We start from the raw sequence: 22326 nt of genomic DNA, 5'->3' as shown, positions 1-22326 counted from the left end.
TAAGATAAAGAGAGAGAGAGAAAAATTGGTCTGATGTGAATTCAGATGTAAAAGGTTTCTTCTTCTTGACCAGTCTTTTAAACCATGTTTTTTTTGGAAATGAGGTGCAGATCTCTCCACTGCATTTATTTTCTTTATTTTTCCGTTAGACACTGCAGAGACACACAAGCAAACCCTCTCCTATAGTCCGGTCTAACAGCATGTCAGAAAGAATGGCATCTCTTTCAGGGATCATCATTCATCCTCTCTCTCATAAAGGCTTCATCATCATGGCACACACGCATGTTTTTTTTTTACTGTGAATAGCAGTTCAATTTATTTAAACATTTTTGTCTGTAGTTTTACAAAAGAACCGTTAGAATAGCATCTTGCATCATTTGTTTTTTTTTGTCCTCCTCCCACACGCACACGCACACGCACGCACGCACACGCACACACACGCACACACACACACACACACACACACACACACACTACACGCGCGCTTCTTGCATTTCTGATTTTAAACATATTTTACACGTACTTCTTTTAATCTTTACACTTTTTTTTTGTTTTAAATCCAACTGAAACATATACATATATATATATTTATATATATTTTTTTTGTCATCTTTTTAAATGTCGTCGATAAGTCGTCAAACGTGTCGCTCGCGTGTGTTTGTTTGCCACATATATAGAAATAGTCTGTTGGTCGTTGGACTCGTGACGTCAGTTCGATTCTTTAGACAAGGTCAGAATGTCTCTGAAAGTCTGAAAGTGGTTGAAGAAAAAAGTTAAAGCTCATAATATCCATCCTTTGCGAGGGAGGGGGGGGGGGGAGCCTCATCATTTACCCACGACAACATATTCCTATATCTGTATGTCCTCCGTAAAAAGTATAGAACAGGTCCAATAAGAGTCCTAATGAGGTCCTCGACCCGGCCCTGCCTGTTGTGTCCTCTTCCGAACCAGCAGTACATCCACCGTTAGTTTAGACCTCACAGCCATGAAGCCCCACTCCCTCCTTCCTTCCTTCCCTCCTTCCTTGCCTCCTTCCTTCCTTCCTTCCTTCCTTCCTTCCGTCCAGGAAATAAAGCAGCACAGTGATCGAGACGCAGTGTAAAAACAAAAACAGAAAAAGTGTCCAAAGGGGATCCCTCTATATTCCATTTGTCCCATAATAATCCCACCTTGCCCTATTCGATCCTCCCTAATTATATCCACAAAAAAAGGGGGGGGGGGGGCTTTTATAATCCAGGATAAACACATGATGGGGTAAACGCACACGTTTTATAACATACTCACACAAAAAAAGCAGCAGCGATAATAAGGTGGGGGAGTACGTCACACCTCGCATTCCCGAGACGGCTGCTGCTGGCAGGTGCACGAGCCGTACTCGTTGATGATGACCAGCGCGCCCTCGATGTGGTTGGGCTTGTAGTCCACGTAGTACTCGGGCGCCGAGATGGCGGCCATCTGCTGCATGCTCTGCTTCTGCTTCTGCTTGCGCCGCTGGCTGCTCAGGCACTGCCGCGCCTGCCGCACGCCCGCCGGGAAGCACTTCCAGGCCACGTAGAGCATGAGCACCACGATGAGGAAGGAGAAGATGAGCGCCATGGTGCCCGTCACCACCTTGTGGATCTGCATGGTGCTCTCCAGGTCCTCCAGCTGGTGGCCGCCGGAGCCCGGGGTGACCACCGTGACGGAGCCGGTGACCACCTCGCCACCCTCGTACGGGTTGGGCGTCAGGAAGGCGGCGGGCCCACCGCGTTGGCGGGGGCCTCCTCCTCGGTCCCTGGTGGAGGCGAAGGGGCCCGCCGTGGTCACGGGGCCGTCCTCGCACAGCTGGAAGGCGTACACGGCGTCCAGGACGTCCTCCCCTTGCGCCACGTCGGGCGACGAGCACAGCAGCGGCGTGGCCGCGTCGCCGCCGCGCGTCCCCCGGAAGGCGCTCAGCCACGAGGCGAGCGCGCACACGTTGCGGCCGCACTCCCACTCGTTGTCGGCCAGCGTGACGCTCTCCAGCGTGCGCCACGACGCCAGCACGCGCCCGTCCACCGACGTCAGCCGGTTGGAGTCGAGCAGGAGCACGCGGAGGTTGGGCGCGCTCTCGAAGACGTGCGGCTCGATGTGCTCGATGCGGTTCCGCGACAGGTCCACCGTCTCCAGGTGCGGCCAGGTCCAGTCCAGCGTGCTGACCACCAGCGTGGCCAGGTTGTCGTGCATGTAGAGCGCGCGCAGCGAGACGAGCCGCGGGAAGTGCGCCAGGTTCACCTTGACGAGCTCGTTGTGCTCCAGGTGCAGCTCGGTGAGCTTGAAGAGCCCGGCGAAGGAGTTCCGCGCCAGGCTCTGCAGCTGGTTGTGGCCCAGGTCCAGGAACTCCATGCTGCGGCAGTCCTGGAAGACGCGCACGGGCACGAGCCGGAGCGCGTTGTGGCGCAGGCGCAGGTTGGTGAGCTTCCTAAGGCCGTGGAACAGGTCGGGCTCCACGGCCTGCAGCCGGTTGTGGGACAGGTCCAGGACGCGGAGGTTGGGCAGGGGCCTGAAGGTGCCGTTGGGCAGCGCCTCGATGCGGTTGCTGCTCAGGTCCAGCTCCTTGACGCGCCGCAGCCGCTCGAAGGCGCCCTCCTCCACGGCGTCGATGGCGTTGCGGTCCAGGTAGAGCCAGGTGAGCTGCGGCAGGGCGGCGAAGTGGCCCCAGCGCAGCTCCGTGAGGTTGTTCTCGCGCAGGGACAGGCCCGCGGGCGACGCGCCGCCGGCGGCGCTCAGGTTGTGCGGGACGTCGGTGAGGTTGAGGCCCTCGCAGTACAGCAGCTTGCCGTCGCAGCGACACAGCCGGGGGCAGAGCAGCGCTCCTGCTCCGCCTCCGGCGCTGCCCTCCGCCATCCTCAGGAAGACCATGCCCAGCACGGAGCACGTCAGCGCCAGCCGGCCGCCGCCGCCCGCGCCGCAACCACCACCGCCGCCGCCGGGGGGTTGTTGTCGCTGCTTCCTCAGTGGCCACTTTAAGTACAGACCAATTAGGAGGAAATCCATTAGCGTAAATATCCAGGGATGGTGCCACCGCCGGGAGAATGTCCATTGAATCGCTCTGGATATTGTTATGACGTCGGCGGCACCTGCTTTCACATCGTAATTGATTGGCGTCTCGCGCCGGTCACGGGAACGCTCAATCTTTTTTCCGCTCGTCGTCGTTTTAGTATATTATAGTTCCTCTCCTGTTTTTTTTCCCTTTTTGCTCGTGAAATGTTGATTATATTACGTATTTAAGTATAGAAATCCTTGTCGGACGGGGAAAAAATGAAACGGGGAACGACAACAACGGGCAAGTCTCTGCGCTCATGTTAGACATCAAACGGCGTGCGGAGAGCAAGAGAGAGGATTGGGGGGGGGGGGGGGGTTTGGGGAGTGAGTGAGTGGGGGGCGATAAAAAGCTGTCTCCATTGAGCGACCTCATATGAAAAGATTCCTACTCACCCCCCCCCCCCTTATCCACAGGGCTGACAACCTCCCATTCAGCGGCTCCCTTTGTGCCCCCCCCCCACCCCCCCCACCCCCCCCGAACACTAATTATGTGCGGATCTTTAAAAAAAAAAAAAGAAGAAGAGGAAGAAGAAAAAAAAACCCAGTGTGGTGGTGGTGGTGGTGGTACAAATTTGGCCCCCCTCCTCCCCTCCTCTCTCTCCTCTACCCTCTCCGTCTCTCCCTCTTTTCAGTGGACAACCACCACCAACCAGATTCCTTTGGCAGGCGTACAATGTCTTAGTTCTCCTCGGGTGAAAAGAAAAAAAGAGACCCCCAGAAATCCAAGTAGCTTTCAGCGGCGTGTGAGGAGAGAGGAGGTGGTAGGAAGTAGCAAGTTCCTCGTCTGCATGCGCGAGGCGAGCGCTGTCTGTCTGCTTTGCTTCTCTCTCTCTCTCTCTCTCTCTCTCTCTCTCTCTCGCTTGCTCCTCCGCAGTATACTCTGCTGCAATGATCAGAGGGAAGGGGGGAGAGAGAAAAAAAATACAAAGGGGAAAAGAAAAAAATATTTTTGAAAAATCGGGGATCGCTGCCTTGTTCTCTCCTCCTCCTCCTCCTCCTCCTCCTCCGCCGTTTTTTTTTTCCCCCCTCCTCCGCTTAAAGTTTAAGCCGTTTAATCTTGTCGAGGCAAAATGACCGTCCGTCACATTAAGCCAGTCAGTCTACTGACCTGTAAAGGGTTTACATCCATTCAAGCGGACGTGGGGTGGGGGGGGGGGGTCATCATTATTTCAGTGGCGTGACGTTTTCAGAAGGAAGAGGGGAAGAAAAAAATTGAAATAGAGAGAGAGAAAGACTAGAGGAGGAAGAAAAAAAAGGAAATAAAATTGAAGAGAATGTTCTTTCGGTTTTCTATAGTGTTGTCTGTGGGTAAATTCCTTGTTTTGTAATAGTCTCATCTCATGGTATCAAAGCAGTCCGTCGACTCCCCCAGTGGGCTCGTGACTCCTGTCCATCCCCTGGCTCTCTCTCTCTCTCTCTCTCTCTCTCTCTCTCTCTCTCTCTCTTTCTCGCGGTGCTTTTCGGAGAGGAGGCTTTGCTTGTCTGTGGGACGAAGGCAGTGGGCAAAGGGGAATTAAGGAAGGTGGGGGGGAGGGGGGCGGTCAGTCAGTGTGGGGAGAGGAGAGAGACTGGATGGATGGATGGATGGACGGACGGACGGGTCCCTCGGTGGGAGGAGGAGAGAGGCTGAGGCAGGCTTGGATGGGTCGGTCGTTCGCAGGCAGGCAGGCAGGCAAGGTGATGCTGCTGCAGGGTCCTCTCACAGCCTGCAGGCAGCAGAACCAGTGCTGAGGCTGGATGATGATGGGTCTCTCAGCGTGGGGAACGGAGGCTGAGGCAGGATGAATGGTCCCTCATGCAGTATCTATAGGCTGTGTACGGGTCCTTCGCATGTATGCAGCCAGGCAGCCCAGAGCCAGTGCACTGCATGGGACTGGCAGCACAAGCACCTTCTGTTCCGTCGTAAAGCCACTCACAATTCAGACTGGTCGCTCTCCTCTCCTCTCGCTCGCTCGCTCGTTCCCTCGCTCGCTCTCTTTCCCTTGATCGCTCACACACTTGTTCGCGCTGCTGATCCCCCTCCCCTCTCTGTCTCTCTCTCTCTCTCTCTCTCTCTCTCTCTCTCTCTCTCTCTCTCTCTCTCTCTCTCTCTCTCTCTCTCTCCACCCCCCTCACTTCTCTTCCCTCTCGATCTCTTCTCCCTTGCTGTTATTTTTTTTTCTTCCTTTTTTCACTCTCTTCCTCAGTCTCTCTCTCTCTCTCTCTCTCTCTCTCTCTCTCTCTTGGTCTCTCCCCCCCTGACATTTACATATTCAAAAGGGGCTGGGCTTAAAGCAGAAGCTTTAATGAAATCTCTCTCTCTCTCTCTCTCTCTCTCTCTCTCTCTCTCTGTCTCTCTCTCTCTCTCTCTCTCACACACACACACACTCTCCCTATCCGTCTACAGTATCTCTCTATCTGTATCTCGTTAGTCGATCTCTTTTCTTATACGTCTCCTCCTCTCTACTTTTTTCTCTCTCTCTCTTTCTCCCCGGCTCTCTCTCTCTCTCTCTCCAACCAGTAATGAATTGATGCGTATATATACTGTACCACATGTATATTTATGTTACTTGTGACACACACACGGTTTCCAGATAGAGAACATTATAATGGTTGCGCGGCGATGCAGATATATAGAATAATAATATTCCTATACGGTACGCGGTCTCGAGGGGTTGTCCTACATCCACCTCCAAGTCCTCCAGCGGAAAGAGAACTGTGCCCGAGCATATTAATACAGGGAGGATGGAAGAGGCTGATTCTGCATAATGCATGATGCGCAGATGTAAAAGAAAGAGAAAAAATAGTGAATAATGCTATCAAAAAGCGTGCATGCGTGTGTGCGTGCGCGCGCGCGCGTGTGTGTTATGACAGCTATTGCGCACGCCGCATGACATTTAGCGTTTAATCATTTTGTGTTTCAATCACACAGACCTAGCAGACACGTGTGACATTGTACATTATGGTCAATTAAAAGCCTGGCACACATAATTCCACATGCAGATATGATCTGTTGCGACTTACAGTATATAGCTCTATTACTGTATAGCGCATAAATATTGTCCTCTGGAAGTCCCATATCACTCCTAAGGGAAGTGGTTTTTTAGAGTTGGTAACCAAATGGACCCTTATAGATCTTTAACTCTTGCAGAGTGTAAAATTAAACCAAATGGACCTGTACGGGTCCATTTGGTTTCATTTTACACTCTCAAAAGTGAAATTATTGTTAAACATCTGCATTACTTAATAAAAAAATATATTTGTGCCTGTTATCTCTCCTTATCCTATCCTTACCACATCCATACACCATGGAATGGTGGACAAAAAGTCATCCAACTACAACTAAAATATTATTTAGTTTTGGGTCGAACGGGCTATAGGGGCTCCATTTTCGTCACCGCTAAACCCCTTATCCCTAAACTTCTTTGCCTTTTTCTTTTTTTACTATTGTGAAAAACATGTAGCCAATCTACATTGACACGTTGTGAGCTTGTAGACTGGCCATTTGAACTATTCAAAAATGTTTTGCAAAATAGTAAAAAACAAAAAAAGGCAAAGAAGTTTAGGCAGGCAGCCGGGGCTCAGGAGGTGGAGCAAGTCGTCCGGTGATGCTGGGGGTCGGCGGTTCGAATCCCGGCTCCTCCTCCTCCTCCTCCACCTCCTGACGTCCACATGTCGAAAGTGTCCTTGGGCAAGACACTGAAGCTTACATCATTGCCGGTCGGTTGCCTCGCATGCTAGCTCGCCACCGTTGGTGTGAGGGAGGGCTGGCGTCGACTGTTCGCCGCTTCACCTCCCAATGTATGAATGAATGGACCGTTGTAAAAGCGCTTTGAGGGCTTTAGAAAAGCAATATGAAAATGCAATTCATTATTATTAATATGTTACAAATGAACTGTGTGGCAATTCCATACATGACATGACATGCCTTATATTAGCCAAGCTTTCAAACACACAACTAAAGCTCCCACCCCCCGACAATTTTATTTTCTTCTGACAGATGTCATGACTCTTGACAGCGAGCCTTCACGTGCCCTGCTGTGTGAAATAAGACTTAGCAATAACAAACTCTAGCAGAATTGTCGTGTATAACATTCTACAGCAGCATATCTCTGCTGTCGGGAGGAAACCTCATAACTCCAAAATGTTCATTTTTCAGGAAATGAAAAAATATAAACTTTTCAGGAAATGAAGAAAACTTTATAATTTTGTAAAACAAAGCAATACAGCCTCATCAAAGTTGGTGTTGTAACTTCATATATTGTCAATTACTTCCATGAGAGGGGGAGGAGTTAGCTGCTTTAGCAGACATTTTGAGGGTGCAATGGAGTTAAGAGGTTTTGTCCAAAGCACCTTTTTACTACTTTCCATTGGTTCAATATTTTCGAAACAACACACAGACGTAAAGGGTGTTCAATAGCACTGATTTATGCCAAAATCTAAAACCTTATGAGGTTTCCTCCCGACAGCAATGATATGCAATCTACCCCTCTAGACTCATCTTCTAATTGAACCCTATTGTTGTTATTTTTCATGGGGTGCTAACCCCTCCTATGTACCAGCTTTGACTGTCCGTGTGAATTTTAGCGATGATTTTGATTGGCCGATCACCCCATAGTGATGATCTGATTGGCCGATCACCCCATAGCGATGATCTGATTGGCCGATCACCCCATAGCGATGATTTGATTGGCCGATCACCCCATAGCGATGATCTGATTGGCTGAGCCTACATATTGAGGATACAAGTGCAGGGCAGAAAAGTGAAGATGCCAAAAAGTAATTGACTTTTGTGATTCTTTGTGACTTTTATGATTATTTGATTGGCTGAGCATGGAACGTGATGTATGTCCTAGTAGTACAAAGTAGTAGTAAGGTTGAAATCTCTTTTTTGCAAGTAGAAATATATCCGGGTACTGATCATCTGGAGTGATCCTTGATGTGCTTTGTGGCTTATTGAGTATACATCCCCTGTCACTCATAAGTGACGTGCGGGCGCCTCTGTGTGTCAACAAATTGACACACGCACGCACGCACGCACGCACGCACGCACGTACGCACGCACGCACGCACGCACGCACGCACGCACGCACGCACGCACGCACGCACGCACGCACGCACGCACGCACGCACGCACGCACGCACGCACACGCACGCACGCACACACACACACATACACATGTATACAGAACATAATGACAGCAAATTGAGGACCACTTACTGTATGCAAAGAGAGCTCCTTTTTTCAAGGTTAAAGGAGCCTGTCTATACGTGTAATTGGAGTGTCCTTCAGCGTTCATTGGAGGGGGTACTATGGATTGTCACTCCTGTCAGAGATATATACTATATTTTTGTTTTTGTTTGAAGGTATAGCATGTGCCCTGCAGGCCTTCTGTTAAGTAAAATATAGGCTATATTATGACCGTTTTCCTGCAAGTCAGCAGAAAGGACTTTCCTCATGGGTACACTGAAATCAACTAAAGAAATACATCTTGATAGCGTGGATGGAACCAGTTGTAAGGTCCATTGACTGCAGTCTTTTTGCTATTCACAGCTTTTGCGGTCATACATTGCACATACTGTAAGCTGCATGCCCATTTTCCTGTTAATGGTGTTGTTTTTTAAGATTTTGCATTTGTTTACATTTTGTCATTAAAACATCGTCAAACATATACCCGAGGAATTTATTAGATGTCGGCTCCACATAATCGTGCACTTAAATCACACATCGAACGGTTTGAAATTTTATTTGCAAAATCAATATTTTTCTCTTACTGTATTTTCATCTAGCGTATATATTTTTCAAATCAGTCTGCACTTTAACCCATTTTGACCTGGGGACGATTCTACAAATGCCAACATCCTGAAAAACCCATGTTTCTATGTCAGTGGTTCTCAAACTATTTAATGTCAAGGACCCCTAGAATTATCTGTATTTGGCCGCCGACCCCCATCTGAAAATATGTTGTTCCAGGGACCCCCCAGAAGCAAAGATTTGAGTTAAAAACGAACGCTCTGAAAGAATATATTCAAACATTTGGGCCACATTTTCACGATTTTTCAAAAATAGCAGACCTACAAGCTCATAGCGCGGCACTCGGTGCCGCGCTATGAGCTTGTAGATCTGCTATTTTTCAATAGCTAAAGCACAACATAATGCTTAAAACACCAAGAGGAGTTCCCGCCCAGAATGGGTTAAAGTGGATTAAAAACGCATCCAACGGCGTAACCTTTGCCACACGGTGATATTAAACATGTTGGATCTCCCCATCTGAAGCCAGTTATACCTTCTTATTCCTATTGATTCCACGCCGCGTCCTGCAGGGCGAATGCAATCAAAGGGCGTGGAAATGGACGTCCGTAATGTCAAGTATATATACACGGTATATACCGGTCCTTGAGTCATAGTCAATGGGCTGAACGTTCCAGACACCCAATATGGATTTTTAACATATACAGTACGTGTGCACTGTACGGAGATAGATAGATAGATAGAATACTTTATTGGCAGTTTAAGAAAAATTACAGAAAATGACATCATTTTAAAAAACGCCAAATGGATTTAGTCACAAAAAAGCCTTCGCTTGTTTCCATTGTGGTCCACTTTGTAACATGAAACTATACACAAACATACTGTACAAACAAAACAACCATGGAACATATAATAAATAATCCTTATATATAAGGCTGGGAGCTATATACATAGGACAAGAGGTACCCTGAGAGAATAGTCCAGAGCATGGGAGATGGGCTATCCGGGGTCGGAAGCTAACTATGACCAGTTAGTGTGTAGATGGAGCCATGATTTCAGGTCTTTCCTAAATCTTGCAATAGAATTTAGGGATTTCAGGGCTGGAGGGAGTGCATTCCACAGAGTAGTGGCTGTGTAGTAAAAAGCATTTTTTTAGGAGACACTAGGTCTTAGCACTGGTGGAAAGTACATTTACTCCACAGAGAGAGAGAGAGAGAGAGAGAGAGAGAGAGAGAATATGCCTTGGCCAACATTTTCGCAGGATTTGGCTGAGAAGTTTTCAACTGAAAAGGTGTGAGGGTTTTTTTCAGTTGCTAAATATGTCATATTTTTTTGTCAAGCGACGCGTACGGTCGTCTCTACTCTATGTTAGATTATGCAGGTGTGTCAAATGTGATCCCAAATGTTATTGTCAAATCTGCCATGAGCTCATTCTTCAACTCCATTATGTCTGTGATTAGTTTGGGTGCCTTGGCGGCTCTCTCTCTCTCTCTCTCTCTCTCTCTCTCTCTCTCTCATACGACCGTGTGTATGACGGATGAAGAGCCATGCAGGAGAATGTACAAAACAAGTGATATAGCCCCAAATGATATACCAATGAATAATAAAATGTCCCTTAATCTGATATTAAGTCCAGAGTAATTGGCAGTTTCACATTGGAGTGAAAGTGCTTTGCTATAGGGGGGCACGGTGGCACAGTCGGTAGAGCTGTCGCCTCACAGCTATATAGAAGGTCCTGGGTTCGATTCCCGCTGGGGACGCCGTGGGACGCTGTATGGGGGGGGGGCGTGTTCTCTCCTCCGTGCCATCAGTGCCCATAGCCGAGGTGGTGGTGGTGTCCAGAGCCATAGAGTAAGACAGAGTTACGCAAACTCTGTTCGCTTCAGTCCAATGGCGGCTCTCCTACATAGACTTCTATTGGCTTCAGTCCAATGGCGGCTCTCCTACATAGACTTCTATTGGCTTCAGTCCAATGGCGGCTCTTCTACATAGACTTCTATTGGCTTCAGTACAATGGCGGCTCTCCTACATAGACTTCTATTGAGCACGGGGGATAACCGGAAGTTTACTGAATGCATTGGAGTCTATGGGCTCACGCGAGTACATGAACCACGTGACCACCGGGCTGTTTTCTGCCCCTCTCAATATCGCAACTCTTGTATTAGATGGCTCTGGTGGTGTCCAACCAGGGAAACTCCCCCCTGCGGTCAGGTGAAAAGAAGCAGCTTGGGACTCCTCATGCATTGAAGGAAGCATGAGGTCAGTCCGTTGCTCTCCCCACGTCCTAGGATTACATTACATCCGACGGTTCTTATATTCTTTATTTTGTTTTACTGAGAATAAGGTAAATAAGGTAAATAAACTATTCATTCATTCATTAAAAAAAAAAAAAAAAAGGTTAGAAATAAGTTCAGGGTTATAGGCATAGTTTTACTGGGGTTAAGTTTAGGTATAGGGTTAGGTTTTTTACTGAGGTTAAGGTTAGGAAACCAGCTCAGTGGCCACCCTGAGACTGGGAGGTTGGGGTTCAATCCCCGGCCGGGTCATACCAAAGACTCTAAAAATGGGACCCAGTGCCTCCCTGCTTGACACTCAGCATCAAGGGTTGGATTGGGGTTAAGTCCCTTCGACATACTAGCGTCATGTCCAGGGGGTGTACTTGTACATCAAGCTGCCTCACGCTACAGAAACAGGAGATAGGCTCCTGCCCTATATGGGCCTCATGGCTTGGCAAGGCTACTTACTACTACTACTAAGGTTAGGAATAGGGTTAGGTTTAACTCGTTTAAGCATAATTTACTTGGGCTATACTTTAGGAATACCAGGCCGCGCAGTTCCGCCGGCTTATATACGCCCCGGGGCGAGTTGGTAAAGGGGTGAGTCGTTTTGGTATTCGTATTATTCCCACTGGTGCCCCACATGTCGTGGCGGGCATGTTAATGAAGCCATGACGACAATCCCAGGAATTGCCGTGATTAACCCATTTTTGGCGGGAACCCCTTTTGGTGTTAGCATTATGTTATGCTTTAGCTATTGAAAAATAGCTCATAGCGCGCCACCGAGTGGCGAGCTACGAGCTTGTAGGTCTGCTATTTTTGAAACATCGAAGAACGACTGACATAGAAACCTAGCTTTTTCAGAAAACTGTCAGGATGTAGAAGACATTTTTTTAATCTGATCTCACGTCAAAATGGATTAAAACGTTAATGGGATACTTATCGATTGATGTATTTATTTATGCACGGAACAGAACCACCCCTATTCTATTGTGCCGTTTGGCTGGAAACGCTTTTCATTTTGAGCTTTATCAGTATTCCTAACGAGGATCTCTGAGCTGTTCCTGCCTTCATGTCACTGCTGTAGATTAGAACAGAAAGATCCGCAATCAAAAGGATTTGATGTAACGCAGTGATGGTTCAAACAACACACATGCACGCGCACGCACACACGCATGCACGCACGCAAACAAACACACACACATGCACGCACGCACGCACACCTATTACAGATGGATGATAATAAATAAAGATATGGATCTTTTGAAAGATAACCTTGATTTGTTCTGTTCCTTCAGTCCAACTCATTTTCTGCTTACACGGACAGAACATTCCCATCATGCACAAACCATACTATCTGCATACTAATTGTTTTCCTTTTCATGACTCAAGTGTTCTCTGGTTTTGAGGGACGGGTGGTAAAACCTCAACGTTCATGATCAGTAGTGCAACTGGGGGGGTCAAAATTGTGACAGCAATTGCACTAGTATAGTGGGGTTCACTCAGCCCTCCCTATCTTATTGAGTAAAGATGAAAAAAAATATATTAAAATGTTTTAGAATAGATACTTTTATATTCTGGTGGAATCTAAAGCAACAACAGCATGAAATAGTTGCAAGGAAAACACACAATAATATGTCAAAATGGGCTGATTTCTTTTTACAGCCCAAATCGGCTTCCATTGGCTTTCATTGACTTGAATGATTGACAGCTGACACCACACGCCTGCTTGAATTACTTGCCATTGGGGCTACAATCTCTCATCCCCAGAGCCAATGAGAGGGCTGTATGACCTATAGGGCCCGCCTCTCAGCCCCAGAGCCAATGAGAGGGCTCTGCTCAGCCCTATAGGGCCTGCCTCGGGCCATGAGGTCACTGGATTTTGACCAATCACAGCTCCTGCTCGTGTGGCGTTGTTTATGATGTGAACGGATGGCGGGTGGAGGAACTATTTTAAATGAATGAAGTTTATGATTTACTAATATAATCCGTTTTGTCCATGGGGGGAAAAAATGAAGTTAAGGGACAGTGGGGGCATAATATCATACATTATTTATGGATATTATGAAAGGAAAACCGTTCGTTTTGTTGGTTTGAAGTAGTTGCTTGGAGCTAGACAGCCGACAGGGACACCGCTTGGACCCACAGAAAGGTACTGTGGATTTGCTTCATTTATCTCACAAAGTTAAGAAACATGATGGCTGGTTTAATCACATTGGACGTGGCTCGAGCTCTGTGTTGGTGGGAGAGAGTGTGTGTGCGTGCGTGCGTGCGTGCGTGTGTATGTGTGTACGTACCACTGGCTGCTCTGTGTAAAGCTGCATTACACCTCAAGCTGACTGTAATCAAACCTTTGAATGAGTTGTCTGGTTGTCTTGTCTTATATGTTGTTTAAAAAGTTCATGCTTTTTTTTTTTCTTTTTAAGATATGTTTTTGCGGCTTACGCCTTTTATTGTTTTTTTTTTGAAGGGACAGACAGTAGGCTGACAGGAAACGGGAGAGAGATGGGGGAAGACATGCAGTAAAGGCCGTGTCGGGCTCGGGAGTCGAACCCGCGGCACACTGCGACTGGATTACCAGTCGGGTGCCCAGACGGTTACGCCACCGCCTGGGCAAAAAGTTCATGCTTTATTGTTGCTATAGTATGTTTTAACCCCAGCAGGCTCAAATTATTAGTATTAATAATGGCAGTAAGGGCAGCTAGCTAGCTGTACAATGTTCACTGGAGCAGTGGAATGTTTGTTGTGGGCACGCACTTGTGTTGTTGTGGCAGAGCACTTAAAACTAGGCTAGTCTATCTAAGGTTTGACCCAAAATAAATTGCAATGGTAATCATTCCAGGTTTTTGTAATGATCCTTAAAGGAGAATTCCATGCTAGAAGGCTTTCTTACCTTTCTTACCTTTCTTTGTAGTCGTTACGTCCCCACCAAAGTGGTCCAGGTGTTTTTTTGTGCAAAAACTCCTTATTGGCTATTTCCCCTACCATAAGCCCTCAATGAATTGAATTGCATTGAATGGGAATTGAATGGGGCTATGGGGTGTTGTGCTAATTCGCTTATTTCCATCGAAATAAGTAGTAAAGTGTGCCGCTTGGGATATTATTTACATTATGAAGAGAGGATATATACAAAAAATATATAATTTTGAGCGATGGAAATAAGCAAATCAGCACCCCATAGCCCCATTCAATTCCCATTCAATGCAATTCATTGAGGGCTTATGGTAGGGGAAATAGCCAATAAGGAGCTTTTGCACACAATAACACCTGGACCTCTTTGGTGGGGACGTAACAACTACAAAGAAAGGTAAGAAAGCCTTCTAGCATGGAATTCTCCTTTAAGGTATAGGCTAATGCAAATAACATTAAAAATAGTTGTATTGAAAAATTGTGCATCATGGTAAATTCAGGGGTTGAAGGTTGGAGTATACCATTGAAAACAAAGGCAAACATTTCAAATTTTAAGTAGCATGTGACGTGTCAAACTAAGGTTTTTTTCATGATTCTGAATCAATGGCACGCATTAGTTTTACACGAGAAAACACTCCTTCGGCTTCGGCCATATCGTCGTCATCACAAATGTGATGAGGTCATCACATTTGGGCACATTTGGGCAAGTGGCCTAATTTAGTCCAGCAAGGAATATCAATTTATTTTTTGGTCACATGCCTTTTTAGCTATAGTGAAAGTCATATTAGTCATTGCTATACTCCTGGTATCCGGAATATGATGTTGTTGCTGCAGGTTGAACTATCGTGGCTAGTAGCATATTATCCCATTTTGGGCGGGAACCCCTTTTGGTGTTAGCATTATGTTATGCTTTAGCTATTGAAAAATAGCAGATCTACAAGCTCATAGCGCGCCACCGAGTGGCGCGCTACGAGCTTGTAGGTCTGCTATTTTTGAAAAATCGAAAGAACGACTGACATAGAAACATAGCTTTTTCAGAAAACTGTCAGGATGTAGAAGACAGTTTTAGAATCTGATCTCAGGACAAAATGGGTTATATAATGGATAGCCCCCCTCCCCCAAAATAATCCCCCCCCCCCCCCCCCCCAGTGAAAGGTGGCCTGGTCCAGAACAACGATGATTATTTGAAACTTTCTCCAAATAATCTCCAAAACTTGTGCTTTTGCAGCATTCTAAAAACTGGACAGGCAACGATAGCCGAGATGATTTACCATTTCCATTCCCGTTTCCCGCCAGCCTATTATTGTATACTCTTATAAAAATAAACATGAAACGGCTCTATATATGCTCTCCCTTACTTTCTCTCAATTGCTCGCTCTGTTATTCCCCTGCTCTCCCCTTTCTCCGTCTGTCTCACATGCAGGTGGGTGCGGTTTGAAATAAAATAATAAACGCATGGGCCCACGCATCACTCACTGTGTGTGTGTGTGTGTGTGTGTGTGTGTGTGTGTGTGTGTGTGTGTGTGTGTGTGTGTGTGTGTGTGTGTGTGTGTGTGTGTGTGTGTGTGTGTGTGTGTGTGTGTGTGTGTGTGTGTGTGTGTGTGTGTGTGTGTGTGTGTGTGTGTGTGTGTGGTGTGCGTGTGTGTGTACGCACGCATGCACGCACGCATGTTTGCGATGAATACATTGAAACACTTGCGACTCAACACATATCTCAGACTTTTTATTGATTTAAGAACTTTAGTTATACTAGATACTTTGTAGATTTTGATTATTATCACAAAACATACATTAACCACTTCAGCCCTGTGTATATACATTTAGATCATTTGAAAATAGCCGCGACACATTGTGAGCTTATAGATCTGCTATTTTCAAAAAATATATATATACATGTGAAAATTTGAAATGAGCCATTCTGCATAATGAGTACTTTTACGTTTGGTACTTTAAGTACTTTTTGATGCCAAGGCCTTTGTACTTTTATCAAGTACATTTTGAATACCAGCCTTTTACTTGTAACAGAGTATACTTCTACATTGCATTATTGATACTTTTACTTAAGTAAAACATGTGAGTACTTTGATTGTGATTTCACCTGTATTGTTCACGCTGTACACAAGCGACTGTAGGAGTGAGTCAGACAACACCTGTATTGTTAAATTCGCAGACGACACAGCTATTGTTGGTCTGATTGAGGATGATGAGATAAGCTATCGAAGAACAGTGGACGAGTTTGCCGGTTGGTGCAGGAGTAACTTCCTCCAGCTGAATATCAAAAAAACGAAGGAGGTCATATTTGACCTAGCTTAGGACTGGTGCTCATGCACACCAGGAAATAGTCATTGGTGGGGATGGGGTAGTGATTGTGGAGGAATACAACTACTTGGGTACAACGATTGATTCCAAGCTGACATGGAATTCCAACACTCATTCCATCTATAAGAAAGGTCAGCAGAGGCTGCATTGTATGTGCAGACTGAGACAGTATAATGTGGAAAAAAATGTTATGGCACTTTTTCATTGATCCTTTGTGGAGAGTGCATTGACATTTTGTTTTGTCTCATGGTATGGCTCATTGTCATTGGTTAATAAGAACAAACTCCATAAAATCATCAACGTGTCCAGCAAAATAGCTGGGGTACGATTTGAGAGTATGACCTCAATGTATGAGACCCGGGTACTCAGGAAGGGGAAAGCTATTACTAGGGACAATACACACCCGTTACACAGCCAATACCATCTCTTACCATCAGGGCGACGGTACATGGTACCTTCTCTGCAGGCTAGGGCTGAGCTCACACCTTTAATGCAATTCTCGTGCTTGTTGGATCAATGCTGTGTAGTATCATGGCCGCCCAATGCATTTCCAATGGAGGTCACATGGTTTGACACAACATAGGGGGAGGGGTCTGTTGTATGGCTTTCAGCTGCTCCCCTCCCCTTCATACAACACAATGTTGTGTCAAACCATGTGACCTCCATTGGAAATGCATTGGGCGGCCATGACACAACACAGCATTGATCCAACGAGCACAGAGAATTGCATTAACCGTGTGAGCTCACCCTAGGGCCTCAAGATCGTTTGTTTCCATAAGTATAGGGCCTCACTCACACGGTCGCTGCAGATTGCTCTGTGCTTGCTGTATACAAAGGGTGTGACACAGCTTGCCCCAATGCATTTCCAATGGGAGTCACATGGTCTGACACAACACTTGTGTTGTATGAGGGGGAGGGGCGCAGTCGAAACACAGCCCGAAAGCCATACAACAGCTTGTAGTCCAAAATGTAGTCCTCAAACCATGTGACTTCCATTGGAAATGCATTGAGGCGGCCATGACACTCACAGCATTCATACAGCAAGCATGGAGCAATGCATTAAAGGTCTGAGTGAGGCCTAGGACTTATGAACAAGCAGGCCCCATCTCAGTTCCGTGCATAAAGTGTGATGTGATGCCTCTTGCAGCTATGACTGGTGGCCTTCTGTTGGCATTGTTTCTTTATTGTCTATGTACTGTGTGATCTGTTTGTTTGCATATGTTTTTTGTATATCCTGATGACTGCTGTGCACAAAACAAATTTCCGAAAGGACAAATAAAGTATCTATCTATCTATCTATCCATCTTCAACCGCGTATCCGTAGTCTCTAGTCGGGTCGCAGGGAGCAATTTACAATTTACAATTTAGGCATTTAGCAGACGCTCTTAATCCAGAGCGACTTACATTAAGCAATAACAAAAGCATGGCATACATCACATATATAAAAAGTAGTTATCATGAATCATGCGTAGACTAAGAACGTAACAGTGGAGTATCTATGTAAACTATACATACTATACTATATAATATATTATACATGTGTACTATAAAGTGCTATGACTACATAAAGTGCAATTCTAGAGCTGTCTACGTAACAAGCTATAAGTCTGTTTAAAATACTATCTAAGTCTACATAATGTGCTATCTAAGGGGCTAGGCTAGGGCAAGTGCTACGGGCCATGCTACGGGCCAGCAACAGCTCCACCAGAGAGCTCCAGACTTCCCTGCAGAGCAACATTTCCTCCTGGAGTCGATGCGTGGTTATCCAAATAAAGGGAAGGTTGGGACATAATAATATGTGTTTGTCGGGTTAGATACAGCTAGGTATATACGGCTTGACATTAGTCAAACTTATTGAGCGCTTGTTAGCAGAATATTGCTGACACACACACACACACACACCCACCCACATCCACTCCACTGCAAATGTTTTTGGCACACACAATCCATGGGAATGTCGGTACTATTTCATTAGTGCCTGGTGGATGTGTTGGAACAACTCACTGCACTGTGGTTGGTTTATTTGGAGAGAGTGTTGCTGTTTATAGGAGGGTGTTCTGTACAGCGTATATCAGAACTTTGCTCATACTTACAGAAGTAAGACGTCCCTGAGGGGCGAGAAGCGGCCTCGCCTCTGCCTGGGTGACAGCAGACTGCTGGGCGAGTGCTGGCGCTTTGGCATGGGGGGTCACATCAACATATCCGCCTGGGTGACAGCAGACTGCTGGGCGAGAGCTGGCGCTTTGGCATGGGGGGTCAGATCAACACATATCCACCTGGGTGACAGCAGACTGCTGGGCGAGCGCTGGTGCTTTGGGGGGGGGGGGGGGGGGGGGGTAAGATCAACATATGGAATTAATTCTGTACTGGCCATATATGGAGCGTGTCTTGAGTCAAGTGTACAGGGTTTGATGAGTTCAGATCAACATATGGAATGTCAGAACAGGTCAAGGGTGGCAGCGGGGGTCTTGAGTGTCGCAATAGAGAGAGAGAGAGAGAGAGAGAGAGAGAGAGAGAGAGAGAGAGAGAGAGAGTTGTGTTGTGTATCATCTCAGTCAGATGACAATCAGTCCTTCAGTGGAAATCTAAAGAAAGTGATATTGTCTTTAATGAAGAACAGAAATGAGCAGAGCTGTTGTTGCCATGGTTTCCCTCGCAGTGACTCACTGTCCTCCCTTCATCCACAATCCACATCCTCCATGAGAGCCATGGCACCTCAATTACCCTTTTCTGTTGCTTTTTTTCTCTTTCTTTTTTTTCTCTTTCTTTCTTTCTTTATTTCTTTCTTTCTTTCTTTCTTTCTTTCTTTCTTTCTTTCTTTTCTTGATTTCTTTCTTTCTTTCTTTTCTTGATGTCTTTATTTTTTTATTTTTTGTCTTTCTTTCTTTCTTTTTTTCTTTTCTTTCTTTTTTTCTTTTTTTCTTGATTTCTTTCTTTTTTTTCTTCTTTCTTTCTTTCTTTCTTTCTTTCTTTCTTTGGTGGTGCTTGTGTCTGTGTCAAAGTGATGATTAATCCCCCCCACACACACACACACACACACACACACACACCTGCCCAACCGTGAACCTCTTTCGACCTGGGGCATGCAGGTCCTTAATATGGGCAATGAACAAAGCTAATCGATAAAAGATAATCGCCAGTCAATGTGATGCTTTGGGAGCTTGTAGATCGGCTATGTGCACTATTCATCATACCACTAAGTATGGCTAAGGGCTACGGTGGACGGGAACCCCTTTTGGTGTTTTAACTAAGCATTATGTTATACTTTAGCTATTGAAAAATAGCAGATCTACAAGCTCATAGCGCGCCACCGAGTGGCGCGCTATGAGCTTGTAGATCTGCTATTGTTTTAAAATCGTGAAAATGCGGCACAAATCTTTGAATATAGGACTTTTTTAAAATTTCGACATCAGGCCTAAATGGATTAAAAGTGTATGTGTCATGATGTAACACACTAGTGGTCCGGCTACCACCAGTGGTCCTTAGGGGGGTTCCAGGCGGTCCCCATACAGCTAAATGATGTAGAGTTGGTAACCAAATGGACCCTTATAGAGATTTAACTCTTGAGAGCGTAAAATAAAACCAAATAATTGGACCTGTATGTCCATTCCATTTGGTTTCATTTTGCACTCTCAACAGTTAAACCATTGTTGTCAATTAGAGAATGTAGAAGAGTTGTTATTTTGACGTTTGCCTGTTATCTCTCCTAATGATACCGACATCAACACAGCATGGAATTGTGGAAAAATTCTTATCCAACAATAACAAACATATTCTTTAGTTTTGGGTCTGAGAGGCTGAATGTCATCAAATGTGACCAAATTTGACTGAGAGACTGCCATTGGAGATATGGCATATATAGAGTAATGTCTTGCAGAGAAACAGCGAGTTGAGAAAACAGGCCTGAAAGGTTCACTTCTGTGGTCTCTAACATTACACCTATAGCTACAAATGAATCACAAATGTTGGTCCGTGGCTCAAATGCTGAATAAAATAATGGGCATTGATGTGAAAAGGGTTGAAAAGCACTGACGTTATACTGTAAACTCCATAACATTCACCTTGTGGCGTTGCAGTTGCATCCTCCCACCAGCCACTCAGGATCAAAAGAATGCTGGGATTGGTAGCTCTCTCTCTCTCTTTGGTAGCCTTCAATGACCGTTTATAGGCTAACAACATGCTATGGGGTTTTGAAATACCTCAAGATTCAAGGTTGTACTTTATTGTTACATCTTGTGTACAGGTACATAAGAGAAACACTTATTTTTGTTTGGCTTGTTTAGCTGTTGGACTCTGGTGCTAAGAACTAGCAGCAGAATCACGTTTGTGATGGCCTGAACGTATTCAAAAAGTGTTTTGTTAATGGTGTAGGTGAAACGGTATGGTGGGCCTTCAACTTTTTGACATTTTGTAGGGGGCGCTATTGAGCCATTACACCAAGCACATTTTCTAAAATGAACTTTGTGCGTGAAATCAACTTCCTCATCTGCATAAACAGGTGTTGGTCAAACGGATACAAACGTGATATTATGGTCATGTTAAAGATGAGGCGCGCGCTACTTGCCATGGACATACTGTAGTTCATGGAACTGCCCCTCTCTGCTGTAAGTGTCAGTGATTCGTTGATGGTATAGAATTCACAAGTGCTCTGTATTATTACTGCATGCTTGACTTTCAATGGCTTTACCTCCAACACAATACATTTGGCTATCCAAGCTATTATACTTGTAAATGGTGTATTGCCCCTCAGGGAGAAATGCACTTCTCTCAGCACTTGACCACATCCATATTGGAGTGTAAAGTCTCAGTGTTGAATTCGGCAACTAAAACTATGACCAAGAATGTTCGTCGACTAGGCTATACCTTTTTTCACTGAGGAAAACTGAATAAAAACTAAATAAGAACTAAGCTACGATCGCTAAAACTATGTCTAAATAATGATATTGACAATTTCGTCAACAAATACAAAGTAGACTGAAATGTTAAGGAGGGACTAGTGGAGGAATGAGAACTGAAAGACAAGTCATTTCATGCTTTTGTTGCATGCTGAAAATAGCAGATCTACACAACACGCGTTGTGAGCTTGTAGATCGGCTATTTTCAGCATCCAACCAAGTCTATAGTCGGCCATTACAACACCATCAAGGCCCGCCAAAATAAATTGTAGTCGACAAAATCAACTGTAGATTTAATCATATGATATTTAGTCGAGTAAAACTAGACTAACCCTAAAACATTTCATCATGACTAAAACTAAGTGAAGTTTTATTCCAAAGAATGACTAAACAATTTTTTCTGCCAAAATCAACAATGCACTCTACATTCCGAGCCACTATAATGTACATAATTCATATTGCCTGATTGCGGTATGTGTAATATATTCATGAGCATAACCACACATTATCTTTCCGGTCCTAATAGCAATATGCACTACAAAATATGTTAAATATAATTATATTCCTTTTATTATTACGCCTGCCAACGGAACTCTGTATTATTTCCCGTGTCTTTGTAATGTATTTTCATTCATTAGGGAAAATAGAATTGTCTTCTCTTCTGCTTGGCCTAGCTTAACCCATTTTGGGCGGGAACCCCTTTTGGTGCTTTAAAGCATTGTTATACTTTAGCTATTGCAAAATAGCAGATCTTCAAGTTCATAGCGCGGCACCGAGTGCCGCGCTATGAACTTGTAGGTCTGCTATTTTTGAACAATCGTGAAAATGTGCCTCAAATCTTTGAATATATATTATTACAGAGTGAACATTTTAAATCAAATCTTTGCTTCTGGGGGGGAGGTCCCTGGAACAAGATATTTTCAGATGGGGGGGCGGAGGCATATTACATATAAGTTTTGGGGTCCTTGACATGAAATATTGAGCACCACTGATACAGAAACATAAGGTTTTTCAGAAAACTGTCGTAAATTTGTAAATTTCGATGTTTGTCCTAAATGGATTAACCTCTCCTCACACTTTATTCACGTCTACAGTCTATTGGTTTGAAGTTTCAGGTAACTGGGCAGAGCTG

At 45.3% G+C, this 22326-nt stretch overlaps 2 protein-coding genes across 2 annotated transcripts in view; one reads left to right on the top strand and one right to left on the bottom strand.

The window, feature by feature from the left end:
• Positions 1 to 22326, top strand: part of ctnna2 (catenin (cadherin-associated protein), alpha 2) — a 782371-nt gene that overhangs the window by 414650 nt on the left and 345395 nt on the right.
• Positions 1226 to 3004, bottom strand: lrrtm1 (leucine rich repeat transmembrane neuronal 1). The gene has a single exon (XM_079498883.1). The coding sequence runs from the start codon at positions 2878 to 2880 to the stop codon at positions 1324 to 1326; it is 1557 nt and encodes a 518-aa protein (XP_079355009.1). The 5' UTR covers positions 2881 to 3004; the 3' UTR covers positions 1226 to 1323.

Source organism: Electrona antarctica, assembly GCF_951216825.1.
Source record: "Electrona antarctica genome assembly, chromosome: 4".
NCBI classification, from domain to species: Eukaryota; Metazoa; Chordata; class Actinopteri; order Myctophiformes; family Myctophidae; genus Electrona; species Electrona antarctica.
Note: the sequence above shows the minus strand (reverse complement) of the source record. Positions and strands in the feature narration are given on the sequence as shown.

Coding starts and splice junctions, on each gene's coding strand:
- lrrtm1 (XM_079498883.1), bottom strand. CDS start 2,880: ATGGTCTTCCTGAGGATGGCGGAGGGCAGCGCCGGAGGCGGAGCAGGA.